Here is a 27,683-nt window from a genome sequence, read left to right on the forward strand (position 1 = left end):
ATATGAATGGGTTTTTGACAACACCGATATGCAACATGCTTAACTGATATTTCTGATATGCAACAAAAGCCCATAATAAAACACTGTTCTCCTCATTGTTTCATCCATTCATGGAAAATCTAATTAGAGTTTCATAGTGGGTTATTGTGTTCTAGGATATTACAGCTACAACTACAACACGGCTTTCAGGAAGAAGCGCTGAAAGTTCACGAATTTGAAAACACCTTTTACGTTCCTGAAGGTACAAAGTAATTCAACATGCTGTTTATTATGTCATGGTGGTAAGACTAACAATCAAGCTGGAGGCTTCTGCTCCTTGTCGTAACCAGTGATCACCAAGATTTGACAAAGGACTTGTCATTGTAATTTAGCTGAATGATCCTTGGCCCCTTAACAAGCTGTTTTGACCTGACGGATGTGTCCATAATTTGATTCCCATAATGCATGTGTTACCACTACGGTTTTAATGCTGTTGTATGCAAATACCCTTTTCCCCACCATAGTGAATGGGTGTGTCAGTCACTTTAAAAATGTCTCTTTAAATCCTTAAAGGCACCATCTGTTATCCAAAATAAAAACAAATACACCATCAAATAAGAAATATACATTTAACACCACCAGGAGCCAAAATTAAGGACTTCCTTCGTCATTATAAGCGACTCAAAATAAATTACACCTGATATCACACCTGTAATTCCTACTGTTTTAAAAAAAAAAAAGAAAAAAAAAAATCACTAGCTGGCCCTTTAATGACGCACCGCTTACGCACTTCCCGGAAGTGCAGCGGGGACACAGGCCCCGTCGATACAACACAACTGCATACATAAGCACTTACTAATAATAAAGCTCTGTTTGTATGACATTTTCATGGAGCGCCACCGCTAACACATATGGAGTGTCAAGAGGAAAAGCCTATCATCTACACCATGGAAAACAAGCCGATTGTAACATGTGAGTGTTTGAAAAAAAAACAAAAAAAACCCCGAGACGTTCAAGTCTTTTATTTTTTTCTGGTCTTGACAGTTAGCCTGCTAGCTCTGTGCATTAGCTCATTTTAGCTAAGCTAGCTGTCAACCTCGTATTAGCCAGCTTGGAAACGCTGCTCGTGTGTGTCGACTGGGGGCTTTATATATATATATATAGTTTTTTTTTCGTATGCGCATACTACTGTCTGTGCTACTCGTTGTCATGGGAAACTGGATCTCCTAGCTAGCTAGCTGCAGGCCCTGCTAACGATGTAACGTCACGGCTAGTTGCTGCAGTTTTGGGAAGGATATCATCTTGTTGCCTGCCCGTACAGCAACAGTTCCCCCCTGTTAGCAGCCCAGACGAATGCGGCCTCATGATGTTTTGGGGGCTAGGGTCAGTTTGCCATTCATAAATCCCTTAGGAGTCTTAGAGCTGCTTTGCTAGGTGGGTTATTTTAGGAGCCGGCGTTGTTAGAGGGCTCCAGCTTCATCTCACACCGCAGGCTGCTCCATTTTTAGTACCTTGCTCCGGGTATGCGAGCACACAGAGAGATTCTGGGAAGTCTGAATATGAATGGAAATCATAATCTAGGTGTTGCGATTTGGCATGTTATACAGGATCACAATTACATGTTGCTGTAAGAGGAGTTCATGGCTTTCCTATCAGGTGTTTTAACTCGGGATACATGCCCCTGAAATTAGATATTAAAGTTTTACACAGATGGTTTGTGTCACGTATGAACAGTTTACTCAGAAATAATTACAATTAAACCTGCAGGTTTTGTGCTACAACATCCACATACCACAAAAGTCTGTGACCGTAGTATTTCACTACTACGGTGGCAACCCAACAACCAGAGATGTGTCTTTCTTAAGTTTCCTAAAAGCTGCCAAGGTTTTCAAATGCTGGTTCATTGTTTTGGGTGATTTTTAAAAAGACTGCCTGCACGTTACAATACAGATTGAAGCCGCTTACAGTTTGCATTAGACTGTGGGATTTATGGTTTACAACTTCCTGCACAAAGCACAGTTCTTTATTTGTGTTACAGATGTCAGGTGCCCTCTCTTCTTGGGTACTAATTACCTCGGTGTACACTTAAAGGCTTGTGTGTTTACGATGCTTTGCGCCGTTTGATCATTGATTTAAACCTGTAACTCAGACAGGGCTTGACGTTGTCCAACAAAGAGTTCTCGTACGCTCCGATATCGGTTAATTTCCCATTTTAAATAACGTTTATGAATGAAAGGCTTCTGCGAGTGTGCAGCACTGCGCTCGTTCTACTTTCACAGGTGTCCCCTGCCAGGATGAGCCGTGTTGAACTTTTACTTGACCCCGTGTGCAAGATTGACTCATGCTGCTGTTTGCTTTGCAGGGTCGTATTTGATAGCAGCTTTTGAAAGAACATTCAAAGTTCAGTTTCGTTTTTTGCGCGTGCCGGAGCTTTAAGATCTTGGAATTTATCGACCGATTAACGTGTGTTCTGCTTTGGTTTATTAGTGGAACTGCACTTTAACGTAGTTTCAGATCAGGGGATGTCATCGCACCGTGGGATTTGTTACGGAGAAAAGATCAGGTTACAGTGGCTTCTGGCAGCTATAAACCGCGGGATTGACCTCTACATACTGTGTATCTGTGTTGATGTCACAGGCAAACTGCTCAGGTCATTTGACTTGTAGTTTAGCCACACGGGAACCCTCCTCATCAAGCGATGGTATATATTTTTCCAGGTGTTAAACAGTGTGAAGCGAGGCTAACTGATTCACAATACGGTTGTAATTGCCAGCAAAAGGTATTGTGTTGGCCCACATCAAGGACAATGCATTCAGATAGAGCTCACATGGGCTTAAGTGCTTTGTCTTGTAGGTTATTTGGTGATATTTGCATCCATATTGTAGCACTAGTATTTCCGTGTACTCTTGTAAAGTATTTGTTACACAGGCCTTTTGCACGGCTGATTGGATGTGGCACACTTTCAATCAATCAATCAATCAATCAATCTTTATTTATAAAGCACTTTTAAAAACAGCGAGGTTGGCCAAAGTGCTGCACACAGACATAAGAATATAAAAACAAGATTTAAATCATAGAACCAGTCAAACCATGTAAACAATAAGAACCAACATCTCATGCTGAGTTAAAAGCCAAAGAGAAAAAATGTGTTTTAAGAGAGGATTTTTAAAATGACGAAGACAGTCGGCCTGTCTAATGTGCAATGGCAAATTGTTCCACAGTTTGGGGCCAGCCACTGCAAAGGCACGATCACCTCTCATCCTCCTTTTTTGTCTTTGGGACGACCAACAGTGACTGATCTGCCGACCTAAGAGAGCGTGAGGGAGCGTACACGGCTGGAGCAGTTCGGACAGATACCGAGGAGCGAGGCCCGTGAATCCGGAAACGGACAGGGAGCCAATGAATTTCTGCTAAAATTGGAGTAATGCGATTGTGCTTTTTGGTACCGGTTAAAAGTCGAGCAGCAGCGTTTTGAATGAGCTGTAGTCGAGACAGTGACGTCTGGCTTTCGCTGTGCGTGATTGGCAGTTCAAGCGTGGCTGTGACATTAAAGACCCCTTAATGAAGTCAAAACGGGTTGCGTTCCTTTGTTTGACCGTGCTCCGCATTGAGCAGCACAAGATGAACCGGGCGGTGAGTCATCTGGTGAAGACGACCAACGCTTTGTTCACACTGGCCGCATAGGTGTTGGCAGTCGTACTTGTGCACTGGTGTGTCGGGGTTGTTCTGTGATTACGACGCTAAATCTCTTTTCCCTGAGTAATCGGGTGTGTTGACGTTCTCGATTGGAGCCCGGTGGACTTGATATCGCTGCTCGATTGATTCCACTTCATTAGGCCTCGATTTGATTTGATTAAATATCAATTTATTTAGAGATATTTCAGTTCTGAAGCACAAAAGAGATTTTCGCAAAACTACCGCTGTTAAGTTATGCAAAAAATGGAACGCTCTGCTTTTCTCTGCCTTCGGTCCAGCTCTACTCTTGTCACTCATGCAGAAACATTTCTGGGTAAAGTGCTTACTCACAGCCGAGATCTAAAACGTAACCATAGATCTGTATCTGTCAATATATTGTCAAGTGTATATAAGAGCACGGTCTGCACATGTTTCACGCTGCATAGTAAATTATAGCATTTGTTACAGCTACGACGAAGGTGTTAAGAATTATTGGTAGATGCGTTTCTGCTTTGTGGCAACTGTGTGCTTTATGGCCGATGCTCTGTTTGCAGGTTGAAATGGCTCAAGCTGAGCACTTTGGTGCACGCTGTATGTACAGATGACACGTACACTGAACGGGTCTAAGGATAGAGGGTGTTAAAGTGGCGACGCATAAATAATATGACTTGAGTCGAGCTGTGAAAGCTCACTGATTCAACTTTCTTGATAAATGTAATGTGTTAGAAATATCAAGATCTATTAAAACACAAACATATATGTAGTTTATTCTTTCCTCTCTGCGTTATAAGACGGCTTCCCAGGAAAACTACATGTGTTAGTTTGGCCTGGCGTTTTCAGCTTGAAGCTCCCTGAAGCACAGCCAGAGTAGAACACATGAAATGCTTTTGGGCGATTGCATTCATTCATTAATTCCTGTAGCTAACCGCTTGTCCTGAGAAGGGTCACGGGGGGGTCAGGGGGCTGGAGCCTATCCCAGCTGTCATCGGGCGAGAGGCGCGGGGTACACCCTGGACAGGTCGCCAGTCTATCGCAGTGGGCGATTGCAGCACAGAGCTAACATGCAAGGCTTTTTTTCTGAAGCGTGCATCGACCAGTCTGCGAGCAGAAGAGACAGAAATGGAGTAAAAATGAGTACGTAAGATGTAAGTCGTGCTCCTTCATACTTCCAGAAGCTGGTGCTTCCTTTATTCTGTCCGGTTAGAAGAAGAAGCGGCCGTGTTTTGGACGGAGATGAGGCTTTATGTTGCGAAAAAAACAGCTTTTCACGTTAAAGGACACGCCAAAGTTACAGCGGATCCACGCGGCTGTTAAATCTGACCTCGACGTTGACTGTCTGTCCTCGCACCTCAGCATCCTTTACTGCTTTCTTAAAAAATCAAAAGATCACATCTCAGGATAATTTGGATGTCCTGCCGGCGGTTACAGAAGATGAATGATTGAATAAAATGTACAAACAGTTGCTGTTACTTGGCCTGGCCCACTGAGACACTGGGATTGTTAAAATAATAGAAACATATGTCAGTACAACACAATACAATTGAATGGTGCTGCACACCACAGCCTCAATGTATATTAACACTATTTTAAACAAATGCTGAATACCACTACCTCCATTAACCTCAGATTTAGTGCAGGACTGTTTTATTTAAACACATTAACTGTCACTAGTGTACCTAATGAACTTACAAGTGAGTGTGTACAGCAATGCAACTATTCAGTCTGCTCCGAAGAAGGCTGCTAAACACGAGGTTTGCTTTAGCGCATCACTTTGTGTTCAGGTTTTTCTTTCAGCGTTGCCTGTGCTCTTCATTATTATTTGGGGGTGATTCTATTTGTATTTACATGATTATAACAAGTTAATTGGTCCCAGAAGCCAGTTATATTGAAGGCCTCTGGATAACACTGTTTACACACTGGATACAACTGCTACCTCCATTATTTCATTATTTAATTCTGGTTACTATTTAATTACTACCTATGCACCTTCCACTGTGACACTTTTTACATTTCTAAAACACTTTTAATTATATTTTATATTCTATTTCATACTTATACTTTATTTTAACTTAGTTTAACTTACTTAATTACTTATTATTGTACTGTATTATACTGTGTCCAAGCTGTTTCGTCTCGTTTTGTTTTGTCTTGTCTTCTGTTTTTTTAAGTGCCACCAAAATTTCGTTGTAGAAATACAATGACAATAAAAATCTTGAGTCTTGAATCTTGAACATTAGTAAATGTGAGGCTCTTGAATCGAGCGTCGTGCCCAACGGTCATTGTTGTGAAGATGTTGATACTGGATTTCGGTTTTCCCCCCTTAGCTTTTATTATTATTTTTTATCTTTGACCTAATTTTTTTTTTTAAATGTTCTTTGTCCTCTTCCTTTTTATCGCAGGTGCTGGAGATCAGGGCTTGTTTACGTCTCTGTATACCTCATTGGCCCAGCAACTTCCCAGGGAGCCAATGGAGTGGAGGAGGTGAGTGCTGGCCCCCACGTAATGCACGATGGAAAAAACTATATGACAAAATATCAGCTGTTGCTAAAAGCATCACAAGTGGGTTCTTTAATTGAGTGTTTGTTTATGAAGAGAAAATAGATTTCCTTTCTGTGCGGGTTTCACACATTACTGTCATACATTAGATCATCATGCTGTGAGTGCAGGATGTACGACGCGTATCATAAATTATGATCTTAACAGGCGCAGCCGGAGAAAGAAACTGGTTGTTTTGGTTTCGCCCGAGCAGCAGATAAACACAATGTGTGTGTGTGTGTGTGTGTGAGTCAGGTCTCCTTGCCCTCATTACTGACTTTTAGAGGCGTTTAACTGATGGCATGGGAGCGCTGGTAGTATTCAGCGCGGGACAGGCGATGCAAACTCCAGTAACACGCCGTTCCGGGTGATGCACGGATGTTTCAGTTCATTGGCTCAGTGGAAATGTGGCAGGAGGTGTAATATTGGCTCATATTGAGGTTTATGAACTGGCAAAGTAAAGTCCTTGGTTTATAATCTTCACTGACAATCCATTTTAGATTTTTTTGCCAAAAATCGATTGAGTCAAGTTTTGAAATGTGAAACACTCGCGTGTCAACCGTATTGATTATGCTCTGGATCAGTTTTGATTGGACGCTGTTTGTGTTGGAGCTGTGGCGGCGTCAGGCTCAGTCAGTGAGCGCTGAATGAACGCAGCCTCAGGGGCAAGATCGGGTGTGATGCAAAGGGGAAATTTAGCCGTTTTACAACACGACGCGTTACACTGGCCGTCGTCAAACAGGAAGCAAAGTTTCTCAAATGAAAGCCTTGTTCCCTGTTGACGAGATATTTGATAACGAGACAAAATACACAACATTAAACCAAGTTTTCAATTAAACACCGTGAAGCAAATCTTGTAAATTAGTTTCTGATCCTGCGACAGATGTGTTATGCATTTATGTGACCGAATGTAGCGCGATCACGCCTCATACTCTGCTCTGCTCTCTCTCTCTCTCTCTCTTCTGCGCAGGACTTACGGCCGTGCACCAAAAATGATCCACCTTGAAGCTAATTTTGTCCAGTTTAAAGAGGAGCTCCTCCCGAAGGAGGGCAACAAGGCTCTTCTCACCTTCCCCTTCCTCCACATCTACTGGACTGACTGCTGTGTGAGTAACTTGAAACACACACACGTACACACACACTAACTCTTCTCTGTTCTCTGTCTGACTAACAGATCAGGTGAAAAGGGATATTGTCCTAACCTGATCTTTGGGTTGGTCAAAGAGCTATAATGAAAAAAAAAATGTTGTCGCTCGCGAACCGCGTTTGAAAAGTTGAAAGTATATCTTGCTAATGCAGACGGAAAAGCAGACTCGATAAAGTTTATTTTTTTAGCCCATGTGTGTTTGAGCACAGGCATGACTGCTTGTCTATCCTCTTGATAAGCACTTGCAGTCATCCTGTGTGGACAAAAATAGGTCGCAGGCCTGTATGCAACATATGCAAACTCATAATTCACTGAGTTAATATCGTGTGTTCCCTCCACAGCCACACATCAGTGTTATATTCCCCCGTCCACGCGACACTGAAAGTATTATTTTTAAAACGAATCTGAAGCTGCGCAGCGTCGTTTTAGCACTTTTTTTAGTTTTATGGGTTGAGAAATGACAGCAAAAAAAAAAAAGTGACAAGCAAGTCAGTGTGCATTATTGTACACATCGCTTTTCTTCTTCTCTGTTATGAGCCTGCAGTCACCGGTCTGAACTGAACGTGACATCTTCTTCGCAGCGTTGTGTGTATAGGAAAGAGACGGGAGAAAAACAAGAAGGGAAGCAGGAACCTGCTGCTGCTGACTGGGCAGCTGGTTTGTTTAAGGAAGTGCTGCCTTCAGCTCGTGACTCATGACATTTTATAATGACTGTGCCCCGAATGGAGGAGCAGCGAGCCTGTGAGTGTGCACAGTGTCGACGCGTTAATTCCTGTACACTTTTACATTCAATTACATTCCCTCAATTGCAAGGATCAGCTTTGCAAAATGTAAAGGTTCTCGTATTTGCACACACGGGCATTTTACAACAAGTCCATACAACATCACGTCATGTCAGCTGACTGGTAACTCATTGACTGGAGTGTTGTAGTGGAAATGTGATAAAAATCCAGTTGCAGTAACCGTGTGCCGTGTTATCTCCGATCAGGAGCATAAATAGTCGATTATTACTGCATCTTAGCAAACAAATGCATGTTATGAATATTGACAAACGCTTGGAGACGGGACAAAAATGATGTGTTCAGAGACATCATGAGATGATTACCGTGCGAGTCTTTTAATGGCGGGTTTAATTTAGGTTGGAAAAACACCCTGAATCTCTTAAATCTTTAATGAGACATTGAGAGTGGGAACTAATGCGTCCCTGACAAACAAGGCCGAGCACAAATGCAGGTTTATATTCCTGTTTTTTATTCAGGAGCACGCTTTTTTTTTAATTTGAGAGCATAATACGATATGTGGGGCGGAAGAGTGGGGTCGTGGTTAGCACTGATGCCTCACAGCAAGAAGGTTCGAATGTCAGGTACTCCGGCTTCCTCCCACCGTCCAAAGACATGCTCGTTAGGTTCATTGGTGATTCTAAATTGGCCGTAGGTATGAGTGTGAATGGTTGTACATCTCTCTGTGTTAGCCCTGCGATAGACTGGAGACCTGTCCAGTGTGTACCCAACCTCTTGCCCAATGACAGTTGGGATAGGCTCCAACCCCCCTCTCCCTGCGACCCTTCACAGGACAAGTGGTTACAGAAGATGAATGAATGATATCAAATGTTTTCTATAATATATTTAATCTGGGAAGTTGTAAACTGTTAGTGAAAGGGTCTTAAGTTTCAAAAAGAGCTTGCACACGTTTGGATGAAACATCAATAGGGTTATTCATTTTAAGGAATATTTAATCGTAATAGGCAGCAAAGGAGCGATTGTCATCACACCGAAAAGACGCCCAGAGCTGCACCTCTGTGGATCAACAACATGCACGTGGCTTAAAATTTGGCAAGATATATCGTCGTGCGATCTCAGGAATCTTGCGAGAATCTAGCTGCTCCATAGAGGAATCAAAACACTGCCCTGACGCTCAAATAATCTCCGCTTTCTTGCAAATTTGTTTTGGTCTTCCTCAAAATTGTACGCCGGCGCTAAGGGCTGACAAAACTCATATATACTGTTGGTTTAAAATCTAAAAAGAAAATGTTAAAACAAAAGCAGGAGGAGCCAAAATCGATTATTTTTTATTTATTTTTTTGCATAAAGATAAGCACAGAGGAGCAGCTTAAAACCTGTGTGTTTACCTTTAGATAGTGCAGGTGCCGCTTTCCATTTCTTTCTCACTTCACTGCTCTAGCCATGATGTCATAGGTGCAACGGGAGGGTGCAAGTAAAGAAGTAAATGGAGAGTTAGGGAGATGTCTGCACGACCTTGTGTTGCAAGCAGAGTACGTGCATCAGGAAGGTAGGGCTGCAGCTTCCCCTTTTCTTTCCAATAGTTGTGACATGACCTTATTACAGGTGGCACAGCAGATAAAGTCCAGAACGCTCTAGAGATGTGACCTAGACTTAAAAAGCACAGTGCTCTGGTCAGTTTAGTGTGAAAATAATTCAAACTTCAGGTATTATTTTCCTGCTAAAATAAAACTCTGCTCGCACACGCAGCTTCAACATTGACCGAGCTGCAGCAAAGAAGAAGTAAGCAGTAAATGGAATGGATCCGTCCACAGTTATCCAACTGTGGGAGATTTTGGCAAGCTCCTCAATCACAGGACAGTCAGGCAGAACTAATCAGCCAGTTTAATTATCTTTGTGGGGGTTTCCTTGTGCACAGTCACAAATAAACAAACACTTTTTCTTATAAATACAAAAAAAACCTGTCAAATTCTCCAAAAAAAAAAAAAAAAAAAGGCTAAATTAACTTAATATCTATCAACAACATATGCTGTCACCAATCACAAAGATTTACAACCTAAATCTGATCCTGCGGACTGCAACTGCAAGTTCCACATTGTGTAACACCAGTTTCTCTGCCAGCGGACCGTTGCATAATAACTGAGTCACCGTATTATACCCACCTCTACTCATTTCCAGCCAATTTAAAACTAAACGCTGCCCCCCAGCAGTCGTCAGTCCGCAGCCGTTCACTCTGCAAATCCCAGCCACAACATGCGCATCCGTATCCTGCAGGCAGAATAGGTTTAGCTATAAGAAAATGTAAACTTGCTGGCCGGCATTCTTTTAGTTGTTATCTTCCAACGGTTGTCGGATGCGGGTAGAAATGCGTGCCACCTAAGAGTGAAGTCTATTTTCCTTTGCCTTCCTCATCATAGGGCCTCAGTAATCAAAATGTATTTAACTAAATATATTTGTTTAAAGGAGACAGTCCTTTGATGAAAATGGGTAAACACCTTCCTTTATCGAATAATAGAGGTTTAAATGCAATGATCTTTCAACGTGTATGCACAGTATAGGTTTAGTTTTTGCAGAATATTCAGGGAGAGATAAGTTATGTGAAGATTATGGCATTGTGAGGAATTATTATTAGCTGTTTATAAGGCAATAGACCCTATTTATATCACTGTGACTTTAGAAAGATGCCATTCAAAACAATTGAGAGTACGATGCCAAATTATAGGCACTAAAATATGCCATGAACAGTTTTATCTATTGAGTTAAATTAAAATAAATTTAAATTAATATCTGGTGTGTGTTTTTCACTTTGCATGTCGGTTCTTCCAAACATCTTGGAGATATTGCCACAGCTCCTCTGTGGATTTAGTCTGTCACAGGTCTGTTTAGGTGCCACAACACTCTCTGGCTGAAAATAAATCTTAACGACTAAATCTTGTTTGTTCGCTTTGCCGTCTTGCTGCAGAGTAAATTTGCGACACCTCAGACTCTAAACAGACTCGGAATCTAAACATCTAAAGTGCTTTCTAAATGTCTTTTACAGTACTTTATATTTAAATCTTACACAGAATACCGGAGTAACAAAATCTGCGTGATTTATTGTAGGATACGGAAATGTACAAGAGCTCGGTGAAGGAGGACATGCTGCGCTGGCAGAACAGCTTGAAGACCCACGGCTCGGCGGACTGGGTCATCATCGTCGTGGAGACCAACGACACGAAGAAGAAGAACAAGACCAACATCCTGCCTCGGGCGTCCATCGTGGACAAGATCCGCAGTGACTTTTGCAACAAGCAGAACGACAGGTTAGGATTCATTTATATGAAACTGGAAGCAGATCAGTGAGAATAGGTAACAGACTGACTTCCCTCAAAGCTCGCTGGTAGTCTTCAGTTCCTCCCTTTGTTACGGTATCAGTCAGTCAGTAACAAGTTTGTCGACTCATTTTGTTTTTACTTAACGGAAATGCAGAATATTATCTTTTCAGCAGGTTTCAGCTTCTCAGATGTGACATGTTAACGTCCTGCTCCTTCCCTATTTTACGAACGCATTTGTTTTTCATTACTTACGAACATAAGGGGAACTATTGTTTCTTGCAACCTGGACCTTATTTGTGGCATAAATACGATCGTTTACTCACCCATATGACTTTTGTGTAATTTGTAGTTGTTTGGGAGATATATAGATCTGCATATATCCATATAGTGGGAGTGACTGGGGCACCGAAACGCAGCCTCTAAATAATGCATTATCCGCCGCGAAACTTTGTTATCATATGCTAGTGCTATTCCCCGTTGAGTCCTGAGTTGCCTGTTATCATCATCCAGGGTCTGTAGATTAATCTACGATAACAAAATGTTGGTGAAATTAGCAAGTTTCGCAGTAGATTGCGTTATTTAGAGGCTGCGTTTCGGTGCCCCATTCACTCCCACTATATGGATATACACAGATCTAATTATCTCCCGAACGACTACAAATTACACAAAAGTTATATGGGTGAGTAAACGATAGTATTTTATGCCAGAAATAAGGTCCAGGTTGTAAAAAAACAATAGTTCCCCTTTAATATAACAAATCAAACATTTTTGCTTTCCGTTTGCTCCCTGTGTGAATAAAACGTTGTTGTTCTTCGATCTAGGTGTGTGGTTCTGTCCGATCCTCTGAAGGAATCGTCCCGGTCTCAGGAGTCCTGGAACTCCTTGCTGCTGAAGCTGCGAACTCTCCTCCTCATGTCCTTCACCAAGAACCTGGGCCGCTTCGAGGACGACATGCGAACGCTCCGAGAGAAACGCACACAGCCTGGCTGGAGCTTCTGTGAATACTTCATGGTCCAGGTACCTAGAAAAAGGCTCAAAGTGGTGGACGCTGATTAGAATCTGAGTAGATTACCTTCCCATGTCCTCAGGCTCTACTTTGTTTGCAGTTGTGATTACAGTTCAGTCATGTTTTGTGTGTGATTGTGCAGGAGGAGCTGGCCTTTGTTTTTGAGATGCTGCAGCAGTTTGAGGACGCCTTGGTCCAGTACGATGAACTAGATGCTCTTTTTACCCAGTACGTCCTCAATTTTGGAGCTGGAGGTACGTAACCACCACCCAGTACTTTTGTTTGGTCTCAGTATGGCTGTTCTCTTATCCAGAATTAACATTTGCATGCGATTTATTTCTTTTCTAAGATAAAAGTCACACTCTCTTGTTGGTTTTTTGGTCCTCAGATACAGCCAACTGGCTCGGCTCGTTCTGCGCCCCGGTGCGTAACTGGAGTGGCCTGCTGCTCCGGAGGCCCATCGACATGGAGAAGAGGGACGGGATTCAGCGTGGAGAGGCCAGCCTGTTAGACCTGAGGAGCTATCTGTTCTCTCGCCAGTGCACTTTACTTATCTTCCTCCAGAGACCCTGGGAGGTCACGCAGAGAGCCCTGGAGCTGCTCCACAACTGTGTCCAAGAGCTCCGCCTGCTGGAGGTAAACGGATTAATTCGGTGGCATTTTTCATATACTTCACAGAAGACGTCCAAACAGGTTAAATATACACATGTAACATATTAAAACTGTGGCTTGAACAAATATAACCTTACTGCCAGACATGCTGGACAACAAGGAAATAGGTAATATTTGGATTAAAGTAGAGATTTCTCTTCTCATGCAAAACTTCCTTTTGGAAACACATTCGTAAAATATAAAGAATACCCTTAGGAGGTCTTTTAATCATCCGTACTTGAATGGATGAAGCCAAACCAACACTGGTGTTATCCCATCTCAAAATGCTTTTGTTCTTTTTGCCGTTCAGGTGTCGGTACTCGAGGGCGCTCTGGACTGCTGGGTGTTCCTCAGCTGTTTGGAGGTCCTGCACAGGATTGAGGGCTGCTGTGATCAGGCCCTCTTAGCTGCAAACTGCTCCCACACTGTGGGGCTCTGGGCTTACGCTACAGACAAGGTAAAAAAAAACAAAAAAACACCCGTTATTGATTAATTGTGTACCTCCAAGGATGTGTATCTGTGGGAGCTGTTAATTTGAAAAACTGACTCTGACCTTGTAAGAAAATTCTCACTAGAAAGTTAAACATTAAGGGTTGTCCCGCATCATCTGTCTCCACCAGCCTTTTACAATTAATATCGTATCTCGTGCATTTAAATTACTGAAGTTCTGATGTTCTGAGGTTTTCCCTAATAATGCGAGTCCTCTCTTCCTCCAGCTGAAATCTCTGGGGGAACATTGTGGCCTGGTGTCAGAAAAGGGACCCACATCTGAAGACCTGAACAGGACCGTAGATCTGCTGGCTGGACTGGGAGATGAGAGGCCCGAGACTGGTGAGCACTCAGACCCTGCTGTCAAAATGAAACCAGTGTAATGACGTGTTGGGGCGGTAATGAGCCTTCAAAAAGTTTGCACAAAAACCTGATCCCTTTGCCCCTGACATCGGTGCACGGACAGTGATTTAGGGCACAGAAACAGGCAGCAGACAGCAGTCAGATCTCTTCGAGCCATGCGTGGGTGATCGTTGCCTGTAGTTGTCCTGAATCACTGGCCCTGCTCAGCCCCAGTCTGCCCCCATCAGCAGCAGCAGTTCAGCTGATGCAGGACTGACTGGATGTCTGACGGACTGCTCAACCTGATTTTTATCTCCATTATTATCTGAAATGCAACACAACCAGTTCCAACTTTTCGCCAGACTTATACTATGCATTTTAAACACTCTATACCTGGTTTCTCAGCTTCCTCTTGGTATACAAATGTAGCCCGGTGCAGAACATACATGCCTCTCTGCTGTCGTCTCTGCAGAGCGGCTTTTAACAGCCGACTTGATGCGACGTCTCTGTTAAACTATGGCAGCCGTTCTTTTAAATCCCATTTGCTGAAACATTTGCGAGCTTGTTCATCCAATCATGTTAATTAAGGATTAATGGAGAACCCAGACTCTTGTCACTGTGAGCGTCCTTTGTCTTCCTCCACAGTCAACAGTTTGCAGAGCCCTTACAAAAAACTGAAAGAAGCCTTGTCGTCTGTAGAAGCTTTTGAAAGGCACTATCTTGTAAGTCGCACACAAACACACACACTCACACTCACTCTCACAGTTTGATGTCGTAGTATAATAGTTGGCAGAGTGAACTCACACTTTTCTCTGAACTCCTGTCCCAATTTTTTATTTTTTTTTTGTCAGTATTTTTCTGATGAAATGTCACGAAAAGCCTCAGCGGAAACAGTTCGTTTGATTATCTTTCTCCTCTCTTCTTCCTCCTCCTCCTCCACCACCTCGTTGGCGCCTTCTTGCATCAGGAACTTTCTCATGCTGCTATGGAAATGTACCGAGCCATCGGCCGGCTGAGGTCTGCCCGACTCGTGGGAAAAAGCCTGGCTGAGTTCTACATGTAAGTCAGAGGGAAGCTGTTGATTCGGTTAGGGTATTTGCAAGTCGGAAATTTGTCTTAAAGGTCCAACGCATCTTTCCTAGTGCTTTAGGCGTCTTAAACACCCACATAATTCTAAAGAGAGAGGTCTAGTCAGGCAAGGAGACCGTTAAACTAATGTGAATGAAGTTGAGGTTAATATAAACTACTATAATCGCCATTTAGTGACATAATTTGCTAATTTGAAACAGGGCAAATGAACTATCTGCTATTTGCTGATCCAGAATCTAATTTAAGTTATCCACAAATATATTACCTCGAAATTCCCACACAGTCTCTTGAGTTAGTTGCATTGCTTAGCTCTGTCGGCAAGCACACGCGACGAAACTTTTCTTTGAGCATTTCTGTAGTTAAGAAGAAACAAAGTGATGTTTTTGTCTATTTTTGTGTGTGTGTGTGTGTTCATTAGGAAGAAGGGGGACCCTGAGCGGGCCGAAACCTTCTTGCAGGAGGCGTTGAAGTCGTACGTATCAGAGGGGTGGAGCCTCCCTGTGACTCACACCAGGAAACAGATTGCTGAGTGTCAGAAGCTGCTGGGCAGAACTGAAGAGTATCCTTCGAATCGCTGGCCGAGACGCCAAGACTATTGTGTGTCTAATATGTGAAGTAATTTCTAGATTGAACTGTAAAAGGATGTGAAATAGGCTTATATAAATCATTTTTAGTAAGGCCGTTTATTAGAGAAGAATTATTGTCATCAGAAATACGTCTTTGAGTCGACCTTTTCAGTCAGGGAGAATCCCTCCAACCTACTTCATTGAAAGGTTTATAAACGGTTCCGGTGTCGGCCTTACGACCTCGGTGTTCTTGCAGCAGTGCACTGTAGTGTTTGGTTTCCTTTACAACGCTCCACAGGTACTTACGAACCAGTGCCTTGTTGGCTGGTGATGTGAATCTGACCACGGAGGAGAGAAAGCACTTTTGTCAAGAAATCCTGACCTTTGCCGGCAAGTCTGGAGAGCAGTGTAAGTGATAACGCTCACTACTGGTGCAGGATTAGTTGTGCAAAACGGACCGTAAAGAAAAGCCTCTTATGCGCTCCTTGCTGTATCGTTAGTCAGTTATTTCAAGGCGTCATTTGTTTCTCTGTGCATCATATCACCTTTAATTTCCACAAGTAGACGATGACATCAGTTTGTTCAAATGTAGACATGTTGTGTATGCAGCTACCTTTCAAAATAACTTCATCTTACAAGTTTCAAAAGTCTGTACTTGACGTAATTTCCTTCTTCCTCCCCAGCTCCCAAAGTCACCCTCAGCATGAGCGTTTTCACTCAGCTCACACGGCTACAGTTCCACCCGGCGACGGCCTCGGTGCACTCTGGAGCCGTCCTGCAGGTGGAGCTCACGCTGCGATGCTTGATGCCCGTGTCGGTGCGCATACAGCAGCTAGCGGCTAGCATTCACTTCGACATCGACCGCGGAGGGACTCACGGAAGGTCCAAGGTCCTTGCTCAGAGGCAAGGGACCCCGGGGTCGGTAGAGTTCAACCAGGCCGGCTCCTCGGCGGGTCCCCCCTCCGCCTCCTCGAACGCCCTTCCCTCGCTAGAGCTGGACGAGATTCAGGACAGGAGTCCCTCGGACAATTCTCTCAACTCCACGGGGGTGGTGTGTAAAAACACTCACTTGCTCATGCGTCGCCATGACAGCGGCTCGCCTCCGGACACGCCCAACTGTGTCAGCCCTCCCACTGTTGCCATGAAGGAAGGAGCGCAGATGCTGAAGGTGCAGGATGTAACGTTAGAGCCTGGGAACAACAGCATCATCTTCACAGCACCAGTAAGAGACGAAGAAAAGTTTATTTTTTCCACTCTCTCAACATATTTCATGAAAATTTCTCATGTTGTCATATTTTTTTTTATCTTTTCCTCTGTTTTTCCTCGTAGAGTGGACAACCAGGTGTTTACACGTTGCGTCAGCTGTGTGCCACAGTTGGTGAGGTGCAGTTTGTCCTGCCTCATATCTACCCATCGGTCCAGTATGAAGTATATTCTCAGGAGCCTCAGCTCACCGTGGAGCCTCTCTCAGGTGAATATTTTATGCCTGGAATTACCTAGATCAAGTCGGTTGTTATGCATGGCCTGGTATCTATCCGCTGACACGTCTGTGATATTGTCGTCTGGAGAAGCTACCGCCCTTTTTATGATTACATATGAACCAGAACGCATCGTGTGTCGCTCACTGTAGCTGTGTTTGCGTCCTCAGAGCCGCTGCTAGCCGGTCTGCCTCAGATGGTGAAGTTTACTCTGCTGACGGGTCACTACACTGTGAAGAAAGGAGATGCTCTGCAGCTCAGCAACACAGACACCATGCCCATCCTGCCCTCCACCACCTGCACGGCGCGCATCAGCAGCCCCTCTGCTGGTCAGTGACTACTTTTATGACTGTTTTGGTTTCCGCTGAGTGCCTGTTACACGTCTGCCTGAGCTTTCGTTTTCTCACGGGAAGCCTTTTCTTTCCCCCGTCACGTGTCCAGAGTTGGTCGGCGAAAGCGTCCTGTCCATCCAGTCGTCTGAGAAGGTGACCAGCATCACCCTTCCTCCCACCCCTCCCTACCACACCTTGGAGTTCCAGCTGGAGGTTTTGTGCATCATCCCGTCCGGGTCCGACCGGCCCCCCAACGAGAGGCTGACCAACGGGGAGGTCCGCCATCGGCCGCGCAGCTACAGCCACCCCGACACGCCCATGACCGCCATCGACCAGAGAGTGAGGAAAACAAACATGTGAAGTGTTAGAGGCGAAGATGAGTCACAGTTTAGTGATGCAGTGATGGAGGCGTTTTATATTTCTGCTGCTGCAGCTATGGACTGTACCTTTACAGTATATATGTACAGTATCAGTGACACACTAGATGAGGTTACATTGGTCTCAAAGATATTGTAACACACAATATTCACCTCTATCGTTTTAAAGACCACAAGAAAAGATTAAGATCTGTTAAGATAATCACAGTATTTTGGTTTGTTAGCCGTTTGATAACATTTTAAAGTAAAGTCTTGTCTGTCCCCCAGATGTCCATCGACTGTCCGTGGTCGATCTACTCCACACTGCTTGCCCTCACCTTCTACATCCCCTTCAAGACCAAACACTCATTGCTTTCTGCTGGTAACAGGTGAGCCTCCAGCCCTCATAGATTTTTATTATAATAGTAAACAAGGATCTTGAGAATGCCAGAAACTTTAAGTTTGCATGTTTAATATAAATACTCCTATCACTTATATCGATGTTCCTGACCCGACAGGAAGTACATCCAGGTGTGCGTGCAGAATGTGTCCGATGTGAACTTCACGCTGGCAGAAGTGAAGCTGACAGAGAAGCAGCACGCATCACTGGAGCTACAGTCTCTCAACACTAAATCACAGCAGGTGAGGAGGAACAAAACCTAAAAAACCACCCATCCATCCATTACCTATTACGGCTTGTCGTCTAGGGGGTTGGTGAGTGGCAGGGGCCTTTCGGGTACAACCTGGACAGATCACCAGTCCATCGCAGGGACCAAGTTAAACAATGACATATACACCTACGGCCAATCTGATCCCGTCTTTAAGTAGGATTCATAGTATCTGGATGTGCCTCTAAGCGATCTGTCATCAAATGTGGGAATTTTCAAACTCCTTCACGTCATCAGTAAACCTCTGCTTTGATTTAATTTTAAAGAACATCAAAACTACCTCAACCGTGAACTCACACTGGTGTCTGGTGTTTTTTTTGTTTTTGTTTTTTCCACTATACAGCTGCTGTGCAGTAAGCACAGCGTGTTCTGCTTGTGGGAGGTGAGGTGGAAGGACGACCTGCCCTCCTGTCTCCACTGTGTCTTCTCTGCCAACTTTTGTCCACTCAACCAAGACATCTCCGCCTTCAAACCTTTCCACTACCAGTTCCAGCTCGAGAGAGTCACTGTAAGTCCACTTAAACACTTTTTACCTTAAAGGGGAACTACTGTTTTTTACAACCTGGACCTTATTTCTGGCATAAAATACGGTCATTTACTCACCCATATAACTTTGGTGTCATTTGCACTCGTTTAGGAAATAATTAGATTCACGTATGTCCATATAGTGGGAGTGACTGGGGCACCAGAACGCAGCCTCTAAATAACTCATTATCTGCCACAAAACTCGTTCATTTCACCGATATTTTGTTATGATACGCTAGTGCTATTCCCCATTGAGTCTGGAGTTACCTGTTATCTATTCGTGGATGTGCAGTGGTTTGTTGTTCTGTGGCCAGCTGTTCCTCTCTCTGCCTCCGCATCCTCCTTTCTACAAGCTCCTCATCCGTATACTCTGGCTCAAAACGGTAAGGATATCCATCATAAACAAATTCATCGTCCACAACCTCAGAATCGGAAAAATATTCAGCCATGTTGCAAAAAACTAGCAGTAGCAACAAGCTCGCAACAGGTAAACAAGCAGCACTCAGAGATGGGGAATTCAATGGGGAATAGCACTAGCGTACGATAACAAAATATTGGTGAAATAAACGACTTTCACGGCAGATAATGCGTTATTTAGAGGCTGCGTTTCGGTGCCCCATTCACTCCCACTATATGGATATACGCCGATCTAAATATCTGACGAACGACTCCAAACAACACCAAAGTTATATGGGTGAGTGAACAATCATATTTTATGCCAGAAATAAGGTCCAGGTTGTAAAAAAACAGTAGTTTCCCTTTAATGCTGTGGCTCTGTTTCGCTCAAATATCAAGAACTTTTTTATTTAAAACATCTGAACAAGCAAATTAAATGTGACTTTTGTTTTCTGTATTGCTTTTGTGGATAGCTGACTAAATATTTAAAGGTTAAATATGAAAATTGGTAAATAAATACAGTTGTTAATGGTGTAATGCGCGTAACGTCATGTGAAACGCTTGTTAAAGTAGGAATCCCTGCCTCTGTCAGAGACCCTCGCTCTATTAATAACCCGTCCTTCGCGCTGTCAGACATTGTACAGCTTGAGAGCGGAGATCTTGCCTCCCGCCGGCGAGCAGCACTGCCGCTCTGGCCTCCTCTGTGGACTCGAGGTGTGTATAACGCGACTGACCGAACCTGCAGAGGGGGAGATGACGGAGGAGAGCAAAACTGACACGGACGGCCTCAAAACCACCAAACTCATGTATGAAGGTAGGTCATCAGACCGCTCTGCTTGGAGGACGAATTAATTGTCTTTTGATTAGGCTTTCAACTTAATCATCAACGACTGCTCTGAGTTAAAACACACGTGACGCATCACTTAAACTCTTGTCATTTGTGACACACAGAACTCATGATTATATGATTAAATAAAAATATAACAGTTAGCTATCATCATATACTGCAGCCAGCCACCAGGGGGAGCGCTACTTGCTTTGGCTTCACTTTTGAGGAGCAGTTCCACCGTCCATCTTTATAGTGTCTATGGTCACCACCCACAAATGAGATGTAATAAGATTCATGAAGTGGACAACACCACACATCACTAACAGCATAGAATCAAAACATGTGGCTGTATCGTTCTAGTATCACCAACTCTGCAACGACCAACGTGTGTCTTTGTGTCTGTGTGTGTTTCCACAGTGGCTGACAGCAGCAGTAACTGGGCGGTGTGCGGGAAGAGTTCAGGGTTGGTGTCGATGCCCATGGCGGCCAACGCCACACACAAGGTCCAGATCGAGGTGATGCCTCTGTTCGCTGGACACCTGCCCTTCCCCAAGATCAAAGTTCTGAAGTACCTGCCTCACACCTCAGCAGTGGCCATTCAGCCAGACCCCGGTGAGAAACTCCGAGTCATCGTACACCGATCAGCCAAAACATTAAAACCACTGACAGGAGTTAATAAGTGAATAACACTGACCATCTTGTTACAATTAAATGTTTCTGCTGGGAAACTTTTGAACCTGGCATTCAGTCGTGTGGATGTTACTTAGACATGTAGCACCCACCTGTAGCACCCACGTAGACCAGACCAGACACCCCCACCCCATAGTAGGATGCAGCTTGACACAAGCACACCCAAAAAGACGCTTTAGGAACAACTCAAAAAAAAAACATGAAGAACAGCACAAGGTGTTGACCTGGCCTCCAAATTCACTAGATCCCAAACTGATGAAGTATCTGTGGGATGATCCACAGAGGTTCCTCCCCTCAACCTATAGGACCCAATGGCCCCCCCCACTAACAACACCTCCTAGACACCATAGGACACCCTCAGAAGGCCCATGTCCATTCTCTGATGAGTCAAAACTGCTTTGAAGGCACAAGGGAGACCTACACAATATAAGGAAGGTGGTCATAACGTTACGCCTGATCGGTGTATATCCAAAAAAACTGAAAACAAGGGCTTCTTAAGTTCTAAGAGACTGGTGGTGAGTTATGGGTTTAAATAGGAACATCTACGGGTGTAGATATTAACTTGGTGGGACCTTAGATGTCCCTCACTTCATCCCCAGGTCTCAGCAATAACGTTGTAGATCTTCTTCTCTGTAATTAGTTTGTTTTTCTTGCCACCCTCAGACAGCTGCGTGGAGAACGACAGTTTGTCCCTGCTGGACAAAACGCTGGACGACCAGGGGGACACGGCGAGCATCCGCAGCCGGGGCAGCATCCACTCCGTGGGCAGCGGCGACCAGCAGCAGAAGGGCGTGGCCATGCCTCGCCTCGAGCCCTTCAGCCCCGGACAGGTGTTCAACAACAGCCACGCGCGGCAGGTCCTGGTGCTGCCCGCCACCGACGACCACATCATGGAGGTCAACGCTACATGACCCTGGTGGCGAGATCGCCCGCCGCCCACTTCTTGTAGGACTGAACCCAGGCCCCGGATGGACTCTACTGAGCCTCTGCTCCGGGGCGGATCAGATCCATGAGTCCATGTCCAAAAAAAAACCGCTGCAGGTTTATGGACTCACCCCCTTAGCATGAAACATCACTGGAGACGTTAACGGACTAGACAGTGACGAGCCAATGACATCTGCTGACAAATTTAAATAAATAAAGATTTTTCTTTGCCATACTTTGTACATAGCTCATTGAATGGATTTATAGGTATAAATATATAAATATATATATGGACTGACGAATCAGACCTGTCGTACTATTTCAAAGTGAAGAAAAACACTCCTGATTGTCCGATGATGCACCAAAGCCCTGGATGTGTGTAACGCCTCGATCAGCTCCTCAAGTACTGTAACTCTGACTGAGTGTGTCCAGCTGTTTGTGATGTTCTGAGCCTCTCAAGCGGTCATCACTGTTATATTTGAGACTTTTTGCCTTCGCGATCACAAACGTTGATGCATCTTTGGAGAAGTATCCGCAATCCTGAGACTCCTCTATCCTGCCAGTATGAAAAAACTACTCTCCCTGGTGTACATTAAAGCCTAACGCACCATCAGGGACGCGTCTAATGAGTTTAATATCCTTGATTTGTTGCGCCTTGGTGATATCAGATAGTGAACTCCCAAAATATTGTGTATTCTAGTTATTGGAAAGATGCTTTTTTGCAGATGATTGTCACGTGACGTGGTGTTGTGTTCTTTTTTTTTTGTCTTTTTTAACAATAGAAAAGGACAGTTGATTAAAATAAAATTTTAAAAAGCAACATTTTAAGTTAATACTGCTATGGTTTAGCTAATTTTGGTGCTTATTTGCAAATAGCCAATCAGAACAACTGCGTTTTTTACTAGACTAGTCGACCAGACCGATCAGTGTGATTCGTTCTTGATTAATTAATGTCTTGAAACGTGCTCCCTCCCCCTCCACAATATGATTAAATGTACTATACTGTATACTATATTCTAAAATCATCTTGCAGGATAGTTTAAAGTCTTTCAGTCCGGATGCTTCTTCAAAAATGGCAAAAAAAACAAAAACGTATTAAACTTTATTTATTTTAAGACCACTTTTCAATTCCAACATCAGCACCGAGCTCTCAAATATAAAACCAGCGATGCCACGAGAGGACGGCGTGCAGTGGTGTGTGTGTGTGTGTGTGTGTTTCTGTTCAGCAGTGGTTATGTGTGTGTGTGTGTGTGTGTGTGTGTGTGATTGCGTGGAACTTTTACACCACTGTCATCCAGTGCACATTACTGTCTACGTGTCGTCAGCGGGTTGTTCGTGTGCATATTTATTCTGCGAGTGTGTGTGAGTGTGTGTGCGTCGCCAAATCCGTGTCCGAGCTATGCACGCATACCGTCGGCGTTGGATGGATGAAATGTTTGTTTATTTGAGAAGATGAACGTCGGCTTCTCCCCCTCATGTCCTCCCCATTTCTCTCCCTCCCCTCCCCTCCCCTCCCTCGGCACTAACACACACAGTGTAACTACAGCCTCCTGCTCTCCTTCGACCACTGTACATACTGATCTGTAAATACTGATTGAAATCAAGATCATCTTTGATTGCCAACTATATTAAAAAATCATTGGAACTGACTGGATGTATGGTGTTTGTAGCCACATGGCAGCAGGATTATTATAATGCGCCATCCTGAGAGTTGCATATTCTTTGTTTGAGTCTGTTTTAGTCATTGTTGTCTCAGAAATGAAGCATCTGAGTCGCCACTTCAGATCTGAAGCAGTGTCCCTTTTTCTCAGTGGTTCAGGTGACAGAACTGGAAATGTGAAGCATCTTATGAATGGAGTTGCATTTTAAGGCGTCTTCCTGTTTTGTGAATGAGCTCTCAGTCTGTCAGGAGAGGATTTATTATCAGAGGAGGTTTATATTCAGTAGGAATACGCTTTAATGAGAAAGCTTTATATGGTTCAGGAAAACATGGACTTAGAGTTAGACTTTATTGATCCACAAGGGAAACTGCTTGGTCACAGGAGCTCAGTTGCACATTTAAAAAAAATAAAAATAAAAATAAAAAATATTCAGAGAAAAATATGTGTAATGTAGTTACAAAAATAAAATAAAAAATTGACAAAATAACAAATAAAATAAAAATTATAAAAAATAAATAATAAAATAGAAATTATAAAAAATAACTAATACAATAAAAATTATAAAAAATAAGTAAAATCCAAATTAAAAAATATAAAAAAATAATAATATAAAATAACGATAAATAAATAAAAATAAGATTATAAGATATGAATATGTACAAATTTAACAAGAAATAGAAGTAAATAAGGTGCAATAATATGGATGGAAAAGCACTGGAATGAATAAGATGGAGTTATCTATTATAGAAAGGTGAGTTGTTGTACAGCTGGACTAAGTTTGGTATGAATGAAGTCCTGTAGCGTTCACTTTGGGGACCAGAGCTGGATGAGTGTGTTGGAGAATGAGCTCCACTGTCCCTCTATGGTCCGATGTTGTACTTGTACTTGCAAAGACTTAGCTGAATTCTCAAAAGCTGTGATTGCATTAGAAGATTAACCATGTTGTAGGTCGTTTTCTTGTCCTTTTGTTGAATACTCTCACTGCTTCCGGCCCCTTATTAAGACTTCTTTGTGAAGGGAAAATATCACCTAAAGCATAAACTGAGGCTAAATCACTGACATGGAAAGCAAGCAGGACACTTTATTTTAATGTGACACGGGGTGGAAAAATAATCTGTCAACCTTTGCTTTATTTAAATACAGTAAAACAGTAAAAAAAAATATCTGAGTGCTGCAAGTTTGGACTGAAGTACCACCACTGAGCACTAGAGGGCGGAATAAACCCACAACTGGAGCACAGACACTATAATCAGCTGATCAAATGATTTATAACTGTTTTGATAACAGATTAAACGCCTCAGTCGGTTTTTACCTCGGTATCATCTCATCTAGAATGATAATGAGATCTTCTTGTGATCGTAAACTCAAATCTTTACAGCTGATCAAACAAGACAAGAGGACGCGCTCATTTAAAAAGTTTCCAGGGGGTGAAGACGAAGAGCCTCTCACTGTCTCCTGACGTTTTATAAACCGAGCAATCAGTTAATTAATAAAGATGTGACAAGGAACAAGTGATCAGATCTGTTGATGGTGAAATAATTGTGGATTCTTTGATGGGAATTTTTAAATTTAGGGATTTTAAAAGCAGCAGATCTTGAAACAGAGTCACTGCGCAAATTGTTGATTGAGGAGCCAATGTAACTTTTGAACTAATCTGTAGTTAATCATTAGATTTTCTTTCATTCTGGAAACTTCTGCTAGGTCTGCTCTGTTGGAAGATGTTTCACTTTGTTTTGATCATTTAATCAGCCAATAGATTAAGTCCATGTGAGATTTTGCAGACTGTTTTTCTGGTTTAGTTGGTTGTTGTTTCTGACCTGAGACCAGTCTCCATGTGTCACCCCCTTCCTCCTCCTCCTCTTCTCTCATTAACATAACTATGCAGCTGCACACCGGGAGGCGTCTCGGGTCAAATCAGTCGTTGCAGGTGAGTAGTGATCGGAGCAGACCCGAGGCCAGACATGACTCCCTGGCTTCTGGTGCTGCTGCTGCTGGTGGTGGTGGCCGCGCTGTGTTCCCTCGGTGCCCGCGGCGCTTCACACGCGGAGGAGATGAAGAGCCAGGAGCGGCTCTTCCTCAGCTCCCTGGGGCTCTCGGCGCGGCCGCGGCCCCCGGCGGGCCAGCAGTCCCGGCGCCGCGTCCCCTCCGAGCTCTGGAGGATGTTCCGGAGGTCAGAGAACACGCGGGCCCAGGAGAGCGACCCCTGCACGGTGTCCGAGTACGGAGTCCGCGGCAACATCATCCGATACGTGCAAGACCAAGGTAGGCGCACTGTTGGTTGTGCATGTGGACAGGTTGCCACGGTTGCAGCAATTTAAATGCTTCAGTTTTCATTGTAGAGTCTATAAATCTCTGTTTAAAAGCCTTTTATATGCTTAAGGTTACTTCTAATGGAAGGAACACATTACATTTTGGTTAAAGTTGACTGTAAATAGTATGCATGACACTGAATTGGCTCTTTATCACTTAATACCTGAACAAAGTTTGCCAACCTCTCAAATTTTATACTATTAATATTCCTGGGCCAGTAGCTTCCACTGGTTTTTGTAAATAGGACCTTTTAAAAACTATAAGTGGCCCCACAGTGGCCAGAAAATTGCATATTCCCTCAGTCTGCAAGGGTTTCATCATTCAAAAAAAAAAGCTAGTTCATCCACAAAAAGTGAAATCACGACAGATATTTGCACTTGTACGAGAGAATAAACAACATTATTTATTGATATAAGAGCAGGCATTTAAAACTGATTAAAAGTGTTGGTGAAAACGTGATGAAATGCTGGTGTTTCCTCGTAACCGTTCTGGAAATGTGCTTTAGCAAACCTCTGTAGATGTAAATGCACAACGAGAATAAGCACAGTGTGTGTATGTGTGTGTGTAAAATGCTGCAGAAAAACCCTGTTCCTCTCCACGCTGGTGTTTCGTAGGCAGGTTCGTGTCTGGCTGGAGCAGCGGATGTCAGGCCTGTCTGGAGAAGCAGCTCTTCTTCAACATGTCCGTCCTGCAGCCCGTGGAGCTGCTGTCTCTGGCTCAGCTGGAAGTCAAGTTCCACTGGAAGCCCCTCAGATCTGCAGAGCTCCTGCAGGGGCCCAGGGCCGTCAGCGTGACCCTGTACAAAGTGATCCGAGCCACGCTCCGGGGAGCCAACCCTCAGGCCAACCGCAGGCTCCTGCTCTCCCAGTCGGTCCAGCTGCAGCCCGAGCCCACCTCCATCACCATGGACCTCACCTCGCTGGCGGAGAGCTGGCGCAAACCGGGGCGCAACTACGGCTTGGTTTTGGAGCTGCTGCCTCTCGGTGCAGATCTAGAGGAGCTTGTTTCTTTTTACCCCGGTAACTCCCTCCCAGTGGAAGCAGCCTTCCCCCTGCCTCTGATCCAGGCCTCACTGGTGGCGGTGTCCCTCAACCCCCACCAGTGTCGCTCCAGACAGAGGAGGAGCGCCGTCCACCTCCCCGTGACGCCCAGTAACGTGTGCAAGGCCCGGCGCCTCTACATCGACTTCAAAGACGTGGGCTGGCAGGACTGGATCATCGCCCCGCAGGGCTACATGGCCAACTACTGCCACGGCGAGTGCCCGTTCCCGCTCAGCGAGAGTCTGAACGGCACCAACCACGCCATCCTGCAGACCCTGGTGCACTCCCTGGACCCGCACGGCACGCCGCAGCCCTGCTGCGTCCCCATCCGTCTGTCCCCCATCTCCATGCTGTACTACGACAACAATGACAACGTGGTGCTTCGACATTACCAGGACATGGTGGTGGACGAGTGCGGATGTCGATGACGATATTGAACAGTTCTTTTTAGCTTCGTTGCTGATTGTTTGATATGTTTTTTCAGTATATGATGGGATTTCTTTGTAGTCAGTGATTTTAAAGAATGTTAAATATGTACTTGTTGGATCTCAGGGAAAATTTAAAAATAGTTTTTGCACAAAATTAAATAATAAAAGCTTATTTGTGTGCAGCAGTGCAGCAGGTCAGGGTGAAACTCACCCGGGAGCCACAATCCAGTTTGTCGTCTCTAAATAAAGTTGTGTTTTAATTAACATTAATTGTATTTCTCTGATTTCACATGGTTTCTATACAATTTAACTTCTGTGTTTCATGTTCCCCATCACTTAGACTTTTCAGCCTTGAAGTTCAGACACACCTAGTGACCCAATTGTTGAGGTTCCAACAGCAATCCAAAATAAAAAATCATGAAATTAAAGAGAAATGGGAATATGGGCTTAAAGTGCAGAGTCTCAACTTTAATTTGGGGGTGTTTACATCCATATTGGAGGAAAGGAGTAGGA

The 27,683-nt window shown here is 43.9% G+C and overlaps 2 protein-coding genes across 2 annotated transcripts; both read left to right on the forward strand.

Moving 5' to 3' along the window:
- Window positions 1-702: 702 nt before the first annotated feature.
- trappc10 (trafficking protein particle complex subunit 10) lies at window positions 703-23,361 on the forward strand. Its single transcript, XM_084543991.1, has 23 exons — window positions 703-951; window positions 6,054-6,135; window positions 7,160-7,295; window positions 11,179-11,378; window positions 12,212-12,407; window positions 12,539-12,650; window positions 12,785-13,032; window positions 13,358-13,504; window positions 13,764-13,878; window positions 14,524-14,600; window positions 14,846-14,937; window positions 15,386-15,526; window positions 15,832-15,941; window positions 16,217-16,755; window positions 16,863-17,004; window positions 17,182-17,340; window positions 17,453-17,682; window positions 17,988-18,088; window positions 18,218-18,341; window positions 18,711-18,875; window positions 19,922-20,102; window positions 20,535-20,729; window positions 21,471-23,361. The coding sequence occupies exons 1-23, from the start codon at window positions 891-893 to the stop codon at window positions 21,716-21,718; spliced, it is 3,801 nt and encodes a 1,266-aa protein (XP_084400117.1). The 5' UTR covers window positions 703-890; the 3' UTR covers window positions 21,719-23,361.
- Window positions 23,362-25,434: 2,073 nt separating this feature from the next.
- Window positions 25,435-27,434, forward strand: gdf3 (growth differentiation factor 3). The gene is made up of 2 exons (XM_084544915.1): window positions 25,435-25,654; window positions 26,317-27,434. Exons 1-2 carry the CDS (start codon window positions 25,444-25,446, stop codon window positions 27,168-27,170), a joined length of 1,065 nt encoding a protein of 354 aa, XP_084401041.1. The 5' UTR covers window positions 25,435-25,443; the 3' UTR covers window positions 27,171-27,434.
- Window positions 27,435-27,683: the final 249 nt, after the last annotated feature.

The sequence above is a fragment of the Chelon labrosus genome, assembly GCF_963514085.1.
Source record: "Chelon labrosus genome assembly, chromosome: 5".
Lineage (NCBI taxonomy): Eukaryota > Metazoa > Chordata > Actinopteri > Mugiliformes > Mugilidae > Chelon > Chelon labrosus.